Source organism: Carlito syrichta, unplaced genomic scaffold (assembly GCF_000164805.1).
Source record: "Carlito syrichta isolate Samal-C Ts95f unplaced genomic scaffold, Tarsius_syrichta-2.0.1 Scaffold305634, whole genome shotgun sequence".
Classification (NCBI taxonomy): Eukaryota; Metazoa; Chordata; class Mammalia; order Primates; family Tarsiidae; genus Carlito; species Carlito syrichta.
The window spans coordinates 528,196-539,892 of NW_007249730.1; the positions used below are offsets into that span (position 1 = coordinate 528,196).

Genomic DNA, 11,697 nt, shown 5'->3' on the forward strand with positions numbered 1-11,697 from the left:
AAAATAAAAAGAAATTGTAAGTCACATGAGGACAGAGACTATATCTACCTTGCACACAGTATACCTCGAAACTGGTATGATGCCTGTTATATGAAGGTAGTCAGGAAACATTGGTGAAAATCTAAACTACAAGGAAAGCAGAAAAGCAAATCACACTGTCTATATCCAAGTACTTCCCATTCTCTCAGGAACGAAGCCTTCCAAAAAGATACAGAATCATTATTTCATCTTGCTTAGCCTGATCCAACTTCAAACATTACAGGAAACTGTAACCATCATTTCTTTATTAAAAAAAAAAAAACCAAGATGACTCCATTGTACTTATTAAGGTAACTTTCTTTTAATAATCTCCTCTAAAAAGTTTTTCTGGGGTTCTTTAAAATTGCTATTTATATTCTATGACAATCACATTACCTGAAAAGTAATAGTCATATAACTTTAATATTATATAAATAAATCAGCACAAATATTAATCATAAATCATATTACAATGCATATTATATAATCATAAAAACATAAAAACATGAACTTACATGTTTTGACAAGTTGGGACTCTTTGAATCAACATCATACCTAAAAGATTAAAATATAAAACTCCAATTATTTCCATGAAATACAGCTAGAGAAAAAAAAGCAATATTTTCCAAAACATTAAAATGAATCAAATATAATACCAATGGAGAGAAACACTTAGCAAATTTAAGTTTCTCATAATCTGTGGTTTATATGCAATTGGCAGAATTCACAATCCAAGTCTTCTTATTTCTATAAACCTAAAAAGTTCTAATATTTTCCCAATCACCAATTCTGCTATTAAATAAGTTTAAAATTTCTCTTTTTTATGAATCAATAGTGTTGTAGTACTATTAAACTGACTCAAATATTCCTTAAAAATCAAAAATCCTTATCTGAATGTCATTTAAAAAGGTGACATGAGAGATCCTTGTGATGATAAAAATATTCTGTATCTTGACAGGATAAAAGTCAATTTCCTATCTGTAATGCAAGATGTTGCTATTGGGAAAAACTAGTAAAGTATACACAGCTCTCTCTGTGTGATTTCTGGATTATATTTTACAACTTCATGTGAATAAATGTATATTTATCTCAAAATAACATATTTAATTTTTAAAAATTAAATAAATTAATAAACAAACAAAAAGGCCCTGGTAACAGACTGCCATTTGTATTTATTTTAATTCTTACTCAATATAATAAATGCTTTTGCTAACTTTGAAAAATTGGCTGAAATAATGAGACACTATTATTTCCTAATCACAGAAGTTGGGGAAGCTGTATATTTTATGGCAACAGAAATGTATTTACATAGGACTAATATGTGTTCTAGTTTTGACCAGTTGGTAAGGGAAATAAATCATTTACTGAAAAGTTTCTGGGAAAACATCATTCATTATCACTTTATCCTCTTGTATTAAAGAGTTTGTAGAAGTGGAAAGATTGCTGACAGTCAAAATAACCTCAATTTGCCAAATTCTTAAAGAGGAAAATATTTGCACTGGCTCCAGTCTCTCTCCCACATCATAATCATTTTGCATTCCTTATGCACAGTTTCCCACCAAAAATTAACTGCTTTTTTTTAAGGTTAATTAAAGTCTTCTCTCTCACATAACAAGAATATTTTCACAAAGAAAGAAAGCATCTTAATCAATAAAAGTTCATTGAGCATAAGGATGCTGGGCAGAGGTGCATTCACTCCTCAGCAAAGAATGTTTATCACAAACTAGCTTTAAAATTGCATGATGCAAATACCTGCCTCAGAAGAATTACAAATTACTCTCCTTCACATCAGGCATTTCAAGTACTTTCAACAGCTATAGCCTAGAGGTTTAAATAGGCAAATTCCATACATCTTCTGTAAACCTACAAATGCTAGCACAAAAAAATATTTCTTATCCACGAAACTTTTTTTAGTCAAGATGATTTTTTTAAAGGTAAGATTGAAATTAGCAACTGTATCAATATCAGAGATGAACATAGCTGTGCTGGCTCCTTCTCAGGAATCAACCCTGGAAATTATCTTCTAAAAAGGATTGAATGTAAACTGGGGAGAAATGACTTAGTGTGTCAGCCTCCCAAATAGCTGGGACTACAAGCCTGTGCCACCACACCTGGCTAATTTTCTTTTTTTGTATAGACGAGGTTTCACTATATTGCCCAGGTTGGTCTCAAACTCCTGGTCTCAAGCGATCCTACTGCCTTGGCCTCTCAAAGTGCTGTAATTACAGGCATGTGCTACCTTGCCAGCCACCATTTTTCTTTTAACAATTTTTATCTTCTAACTTGTCTAAAAATATCAAGACTGCTCGGTCCTTTTGATTACAGGTTAGAACATAAACACTACATCTTAATTGGTTACAATGTATATGTACAGGTGTATCTGCTTAAGAGTACCATAGTCTCCTTGAGAAAGAGGGAATAGAAGGAAGATCAGTAGTTTCTCTCAAGAGGCTGCATTCCCCTGTGCTTACTTACTAGCAGAATTTTGTAAATTTCATCCTGTCATTGACACCTTATTACTATAGTAATGAACTGGGAGTAACTAATTTGGGAGAAACTTAAGGATTATCTTTCTATTAGAGAGTAATAGATGTTGACTGAAGTTTTTCTTTCTGGAATTGAAACAGGCCCAAAACATAAAACAAAAGATGCTAAATTGGAGGTTTTGTCAAAGATGAGTTGATTAAGAAATTGAGGCTTTGTTTCCGGAATCTCTATCCTGTTCCGTTGGTCCATATGCCTGTTCTTGTACCAATACCAGGTTTTTTTGATTATTGTAGCCTTATAGTAAAGTTTGAAGTCTGGAAGTGTGATACTTCCTGATTTGTTTCTTTTGCTAAGGATTGTTTTGGTTATTCATGATCATTTATGTTTCCATATGAATTTCTGCATTGTCATTTCTAGGTCTGAGAAGAATGATGCTGGTAACTTAATGGGTATTGCGTTGAATCTGATGCCTTTGGTGGGATGGACATCTTAACAATGTTTATTCTTCCTCTCCATGAGCATGGAATATTTTTCCGTTTGTTTGTGTCTTCTTGGATTTCTTTGAGCAGTGTTTTGAGGTTCTCACTGTAAAGGTCTTTCACTTCTCTGGTCAGGAAGATGCCAAGATATTTCATTTTTTGGGTGTGGCTATTGTGAATGGGATTGTGATTTTTATTTGGTCCTCTGCCTGCTTGTTGGAAATTGGAACTGGAAACCAATCCCTGATCAAAACTCCAAGTGCCCATACCATAAGAGATAAGATAGACAAGTGGAACCTCATCAAACTAATAAGCTTCTGCAAAGCAAAAGAAACCATCAAGAGAGTGAGAAGACAACCCACAGAATGAAAAAAAAAATTTGCCAACTGTATATCTGACAAAAGACTAATATCTAGGATCTACAAGGAACTCAAACGTGCCAAGGAAAAAACCAAACAACTCCATCACAAAGTGGACAAAAGACATGAATAGACACTTTTCAAAAGAAGATAGGCAGCCAACAGACACATGAAAATGTGCTCAGCCTCACTAATCATCAGATAAATGCAAATCAAGACCACATTAAGATGCCACCTAACCCCAGTAAACAAACGACAGGTACTGGCGACAGTGTGGAGAAAAATGAACACTTCTGCACTGCTAGTGGGAATGCAAACCTGTGCAACCTCTTTGGAAGACAGTGTGGCGATTTCTGAAAGAACTAGAAATTGACCTTCCATATAACCCAGCAATTCCACTATACCTGGAGGGAATATACCTGGAGGAACTCAAATCACTCTACAAAAAAGATACTTGCACACGCATGTTTGTTGCAGCTATATTCAGCAAAAACATGGAACCAACCATGCTGCCCATCGAAGCTGGACTAGATAAAAAAAGTGGTACATATACACAATGGAATATTATACAGCCATAAAGAAGGACAAACATATGGACTTCACAGCAACTTGGATGGATTTAGAGTCTATCATACTCAGTGATCTATCACAGAAACAAAGAACAGAGTACCATATGATCTCACTCATAAGCCGACCTTGAGCAATTATCATAACACTATCAGAAAGTGATTGGCAGTAGTGGGAAACTTCCAGGGGAGGGAGGGGAACACTCCATCAACAAGGGTACCTGCATAATGAACATTTGCATACCTAACCCTGAATTGTACCCCATATCTTCAAAATAAAGAAAAATAAAATAATAGTAACAACAATAATAATAATAAGATGCTAAGTACTCCCTCATGCTTAGCTCAAGGTTGCTGATGAATCACTCTCATTAGGGTCAGATGCTTTCTCCATAAAGTTTAGGGAACCAGTCAGCAGCCTGTTGGTGAGCACAGTATTCGTAAGTGAGGACTATTCCCACCCTGTTGGGGGGCAGGATGGAGGTTCTTTCCACTCCCCAAAGCCAAGTGAAGTGTAGCTCCAAAATCAGGGCTACATGCAAGAAGGGGAGCATAGAATCTGGTTCACCAGTTAGCTGCAGAACCTGGCAGCATGTCCACCCTGGGGCTGCCAATGAAAGAGAATCTCACATGCAAGTTCTAGGAAGCGCTTCCTGAGAGCTGAGGAAGATGGAACAATGTCTTTTTTTTAGCTTTTCCTCCATAATGGCAAGACAAGCAGTGTGCCTAAAATATGTCCCGTGAGGCTGGATTGTGCCTAAAATGTGTCTCACAAGGTCTGGATCTTTCAGAAGACTCATATCTCTGCCTCCAACACTCCCTACCTTTTTTGTTCTTCTCCCTCTCTCTGCAAGTAGCTGGGGCATTGGCTCCAAGTGAGGGGAGAGGAAATGAAGAGCTTTACATTAAATTTGAGATTAACGTTTTAAAGTAAAGAGCACTTGACAATTAGCAGACTGAGATGATTCTAAAAAAACAAAAGTGACCAAAAAAGAATGAAATTTGTCCTTGACCTTGTTAAAGAAGACTTTAACCAGTGGAGAAAAATGAATTGATGCATTATTGGGAAAAATATTGGAAGAAATAAAACAACTTATTTTCCCCCAAAGTGTTGAGATACTTTGAAAACAGATTGTAATGACATTATACATTTCATGATTATCACGATTTCATTTATCAAGAAAGAAAATAATTTGCAGCCAAATCTAGACTCAAAAATCCTTTTTGCAGTGTTCTGGTCTAAATGGAAAAATGGGAGTAGAAAGTGTTATATCTCATTTCTCCTATACTCTGGTTACCCACACTTTGTGATCAAAGACATTTTGGTGCAGCTGTTTTGCCAGTAATAAGGCTTTCAATCATGACAACAAAGTGGATTATGAGGGACCTATAATATCAGTGTGATGATTTTAGTAAAAATAAATGAATGTCAAAACTTATGACTTTGTTTATATGCATACATGATATCAGAGACTCTGTCTCTTGAATGAATAAGTACACATCAGATCAAAAAGGTAAGGGAATTTTAAAACTCATAGCTGATAAATTAATCTTAAAAAAGTATTCCAGGGATATTATAGTAACAATAATAAAAATCACTATTAGTTAACTAGTATGTATAAGAATTTGGAACAGTGTTAGCAGAAATATATTCTCTCTCTCTCCTTCTCTCTCTCTCTCTCTCTGTACAATTTTTAAGCATTCATTTTTTTGTAAAGATGTGGAGTACAAGTAAGAATTAACTGCATAAACAGTTTATGTGCAGGTGAAGTTTGGGCTTACAACTGGTCCTCACTTCCCCTAGTTTAAGATCAGGTACCCTTAGTGATGTTATGTGACCCTCCACCCCCACTCCCATTCCCACCCAGCAGTGTCCTGCTATCCCTCTCTTGTAGTATTGTGATAAATGTTCAGAATCTACTTGCAAGTGAGAACACGTGGTGTTCAGTTCTTTGTTTCTGTGATAAATCACTGAGCATGATAGATTCTAATCCATCCAAGTTTCTGCAAAGTCCAAAATTTTGTCCTTCTTTGTGACTGTGTATTACTCCATTGTGTATATGTATCACATTTTCTTTATCCAGTCCACATTTGATGGGCAGCAGAGTTGGTTCCATGTTTTTGCTATTGTGAATAGTACTGCAATCAATATGCATGTTCAAGTGTCCTTTTTTTGTAAATGATTTGAGTTCCTTTGGGTATATTCCCAGAAGAGTGATTGCTGGGTCAGATGGAAGGTCAGTTTCTAGTTCTTTTAAAAATTGTCACACTGTTTTCCATAGAGATTGAGCTAGTTTGTGCTCCCAGCAACAGTGTAGAAGTTTTCCCTTTTTTTCTACATCCTCACCAGCATCTGTTGGTTTTTGATTTATTAATGACGACCATCCTTACTGGAGTTAGGTGGTATCTCAATGTGGTTTTGATCTGCATTTCTCTGATCATTAATGAGGTTGAGTGTTGTTTCTAAAAGCCATTTCTGAAACCTGTCATAATAGGCAGTTTGTATCATACAAGTCCAAAGCTTCCTTTTAATAATTTTTTGTAGAATTTTATAAAATCAGTATACATTAAATAAATCTAAAACATTTGTGAAAACCGTTTACATCTATCTGTTTGCTAGTTTACACTAGTGCATCTTTCAACACTGCTGTCCCTCCAGGGACTATGTTACTGCAGTGAAAATTGATCACACAAAACGGGGTCATTTTTGTCACACCCAACTAAAATAGAGTCAGGTCTGGGGGGCTGATGAGAGTCATAAAGAAAAAACATTCTGGGGTCACAAACACCTACTCCAAGAACTCTCTCAAAAGCTCAATCCAAAACCCACAAGGACCCGCTATGACTTTGAGACAAGTTTCACAAGCAACTTTCGCCACTCATCAAGAAGAGATCACCAGCTTTTGCAAGAAGAAACAATTGCTATGAAGGCCCTGAGAAAGGGGGAATTAAACCACATACTGCATGAGTTTTGTCTGTTTTTGAGTGACAATACTATGTGCAGCCTCCACAATCAACAGAATGTAAACGTAATCAGTCATTACATTCCATTTCAGTTTTTCTTCTTTTGAGCCTCAATTTAGTATTTGGAAAAGAGTTTCTAAACAATAAAAACCAAATGTGGACATCATAAATTTTGTCTGATAAATATGATGGCTACTTGGCACTTTTGAAGGAAAGAGGCTGATATGAGAGCTCCTCTTTTAAACAGAAACACTACAGGTTATACTATCATGTATATTTTAGAAGAAAATGAGAAAGACTTAACAATAAAGAGCTCTTTTTTAATATTAGGAAGCAGGAAGCAAACTATAACTTTTCAAGTAAGATTTTGACAGCATTTGTTATCAAAAAAGTATTTATGAATTGCAATAGCATGGTACACAATTATTTCCAGTGATTTAAAATAAGACGCTTATCTTTTCAAATACATGTAATGTCAGTGACAGTAGGTTCCATGATAGTAATGGGTCAATGAGATGTCAGCTCTCAATCATCTTTCACACTGCAGACTGAATATAAACCCAGATTTTCTAGACAATTCAAGCAGTGGGCAGGAGGTTGGAGTAATTCTCAAAATGGTGATGACAGACTTCTTGTATAAGACTGGTCAGGGGGTTCAAGTGACTCAAATAAAGAATACATTTAAATGACGTAATCAGACTTGTAACCTGGAGTTACATCTTTGATTTGGAGAACAAGTTAAATAATTTCAAATGTGTAATGGTAACTCATTATATAAAACAATTATATTGTTAAATTATCTATAAATTTAGTTTCTCATATATAAAGTATACTTACAACGAGGAAAACCTGAGCATAGAATCAAATGTCTAATTATTTTTCAAGAGTAGTCAATAAGATTGAAACACAGATGCTGTAGGATCAAAGTCATAAACTAACTTTGAGAGAAGTCTTACAATCATTCTAACTTCCTGAAGACATAACCAGGTAAATGGTGGAAAACCTTGAACTTTTAATGGTATTTAAGATACAAATCAAACTTGGAACAGAAAAACAAATACCACATGTTCTTACTTATTAAGCAAAAGCTAGGCTATGGGTCCAAGAAGGCATACAGAGTAGTATAATGAACATTGGAGAATTGGGGTAAGAGCTACAAAATTGCCTAGTGGGTACAATGTACACTATTTGAGTGACAGGTACACTTAAAGTCCAGACTTCACCATAATACAATTCATTCATGTTACCAAAAACCATGCATATCCCTAAAGTTATTGAAATAAAAATAAACAAATACTTGCAATGTTAATAAACTCCTTTTAGTCATGGTGATGTATTTAGCATACTTGTCTTCCCTTCCCCCAGTATATTTCCTTTTAACCATAACCAGACACTTCAACAATCACTGCAGTTCACATCTGTGGAATGAAACTCTATAATTAATAATACCTAATACACAGACTGACTCCAGGTTCTCTGTAGATAGGAAGTTGGATTTGACAATAATACTTTAATAGGCTTGATTTATTATTACGGTAACAAGAGTTTTTAAAATTTTGACTCTACTATTCTGGGCCTTGGAAATACAAGGTCATTAGAGACAAAAAGGAAGTCATAGTTAGGCAGAGACCCATGTACTATGCTAAGAAGCTGCAAGACAAAATTAAATATTTGAGACATCAGCCTTGGGGTTGGATGTGATCACTTCAGAGTATACATAGTATTTGTAAGAAACCCACTGAGGCACAGGACAGTTGGAAAGAATGTCCATATATACAGTCCTCATGATTAAACTGGTCACTTATTCATTTGACATTTAATCAAACCTATAAAATGTAAAGCCATTTTGGGGACTGTGCTTGGGCCACACCTGAATATAATCAATCTGATTTTCTACAAATATAACCTAGTATTCAGTGCAACTGTAGGACCCCCCACCTAATGCTACTAAAATTGTCTTTAAAAATCCATTTTTTAAAAATGCAAGTTTTAGTCAAACTTACAAGTCAAAACGAAGATTCTCTCTTTCTTCAAAAAAGTAGTCCAGAATAAATTTTCTTACAAAATCAGGATTTAAAGTATTATCAATTACTTCAGTTCTTCCAAACTGTTGAGAGAAACGAGAGAGAGAGAGAGAGAGAGAGAGAGAGTTTAAAATCAAGCCTTGTATGCTTATTACAAGTATAGTACTTAACACTAACACAGTTCCTTTAAAACATAGGCAATAAATATCCAAATCATTTTTTAAAAGCCTTTAGAAGCATTTTTAGAGATCAAATCATTCCTCTTATTCACTTAGGGAAACTAGAAAATGAACCCTGAGTTCATTCAAAAGTCAGCTCTCCTCAAAATTCATATTATAAAGCTGTAACACTTCCTCCCCATCTCTCCCCACTTGAAAGTCAAAGCCTCTTCTAACCAAAATAAGTTAGTTCTACCTTAAATTTAAATGCATTATAAATTATTTTTCTAATTGCCTATATAAGAAGCCCAGACAATACATATTCTTACAACTGGAGGGGTCAAAGTATTCATAACATTCTTCCCCAATTTTTGTAGAAAACAGTCCTACACACAATATAGTTTATTAGCTATGTTTTGGGAAGAACTTTCTTAAAATCTATTACACGCTTATGTCATTTGTTTTTGTTTTATCTAATTTTAATTCTTATGGTATCTGGGCAACTAAAATGGGCCCTACCATTCTAAAGATTTTTAACCTATGTGTTACACTTTAGCTTAGACAAAATAAGTTTCTCCATTTTAGGGGAAGTGGAAACTATTAAAAAAAATTTCACTTCTAGTCATCCCTCCTTTCAATATAAAGGGCTATTAGGCACTGTTCCTAAAGATAGAGCACAAATATAAACTTTACATATCATTTTTGTCCTTGGTTTACATTCTTCCCTTCCAAGCAACTTGGAAGGAAATTCTAATGAAGGAATTTTAACCTTAGTTCTGAAAAACATTATGCAATCAAGCATGCTGTCTTATCAGAGAACCAACATTTATTAGAGTTCAAGGAAATACTATCTTTTTAATAGGAAAAAAGAGAAACTGTGATAATCCATTAAAATATGAAGGTCGAGAGCTTTCTTAAATTTTGATAATAACACTATGACGCAAAATATTGATGACAAAGGATTTACTAGAGCTACTGCAAACTAATCACTCCAAAAAAAAGAATGAATTTTCAGAGGCTTATGCCATTGAATGTTTATATCGTGGGCCAATATTACACAGATAAAACATAACCCTGGTAACTAATTCAACATTTCAAAAATATTGAGCATTTACTTTGAGCAATAATAATTACAGCCACTATTTTTTGAGTACTTACTTTGTTACAGCACTTTTTATACATTACTTTAAATATTTACTATAGTTCTGCATGGCATTGCTATCATTTTATAGGTGAGAAAATAGAGGCAGAGTACCAACCTAAGTCAATGGGCTACAAAATATGCATTCTTTCTAGGACTCTCCTCTATTTAAGTATAAAGCTTATTAGGTCCTTGGACAGATCCAACCATGAGCCTATTTTAATTTTCTAACTTTAAGGGAACTGGAATAAGAATGTATTCAAATAAGCAGGGGCTGGCAGTGCTCATGTACTTCAAAAGAGCAGTGCAGAGTAAGTTTAAGTGTAAACCAGAGAAAGCCTGGGTCTTCCCGCCCTTCTCACTAATGGGAGGGAAAATGGTTTCCACACCGGAACAAAGAGTACCAAAGTGTCAAATGCACAACACCCTCAAACAGAAGTTCAGGCAGTATCCTTATTCCCAAATATTAGGATTTTAACCCAATCCCACACTCAGTTGGAAATTCAGAAAACAAAGTGAAATTCCCCAAGGTAATCCCCATTGAGGTACAAGCCATCAATTCCCCAGGGCCTAGGACCCAGTAAAACTCCCACAAGTCTGTTTCTTATGGAACAAAATGCTGACTTGTCAGTAATAGGAATGGCTGAATATACTCTGCTATCTCCAGTGAAGATAAATTTGTAGCCATTAAAATCCTGGTTTTAGCTAATCATCTATAAATTATGATTATATCCATTACAATGTATCTTCTAACACATCGCCCTGAAATTGCTTTCAATGACATCACCAGTGACCCTCAGTTTTCTTTTTTTTTCTTTTTTTAAGTTGGAGTCTTACTCTGTCACCCAGACTGGAGTGCAGTGGCCGCTCCCAGCCACTGCAGCCTCGACCTGCTGGGCTCCGGTGATCCATCCGCCTCAGCCTTCCAAGTAGCTGGAACTACAGGCGCGCGCTACCACGCCCAGCTAATTTTTGATTTACTGTAGAGATGAGGTCTCGCCAAGCTGACCCTCAGTTTTCTAAATCCAGTGGTTATTTTTTGCTTCTCATCTCACTAGACCTATCAACAGCATTTGGCACAGCTGTGGACTTCTTCCTCCTGAAGCACTCTTTTTTAACTTTTACACCACATTCCCCTGTGTTTCTTCTGTTCTCAGATTCACAGGCATTCAATCTCTCATTGTTAGAGCACAGTCCTAGGCACTCTTCATCATTCTACAGTTACTCTTTTATTAGGTTATTTCATCTGTTCCTGCTATAGTTTGAAAGTGTCCCCTCCAAAATTCAGGTGTTGCCAATGTGATAGTATTGCAATCCCCCTACTGGGAATATATCCTGAAGAACACAAATCACTCTATAAAAAAGATACCTGCACATGCATGTTTATCGCAGCGTTGTTCCCAATAGCAAGAACCTGGAAACAGCCATGCTGCCCGTCAAAAGAGGACTGGATTTAAAAAATGTAGTACATATACATGATGGACTACTATGCAGCCATAAA

At 35.5% G+C, this 11,697-nt stretch overlaps 1 protein-coding gene across 1 annotated transcript in view; it reads right to left on the minus strand.

Moving 5' to 3' along the window:
* CPNE8 (copine 8) overlaps positions 1-11,697 on the minus strand; it is a 208,391-nt gene that overhangs the window by 146,343 nt on the left and 50,351 nt on the right. The window contains exons 4-5 of the mRNA XM_008061880.2: positions 8,877-8,980; positions 534-573 (exon numbers count right to left, since the gene is read on the minus strand). Coding sequence (XP_008060071.1) covers positions 534-573; positions 8,877-8,980 — 144 coding nt within the window. The remainder of the gene's footprint in view (positions 1-533; positions 574-8,876; positions 8,981-11,697) is intronic.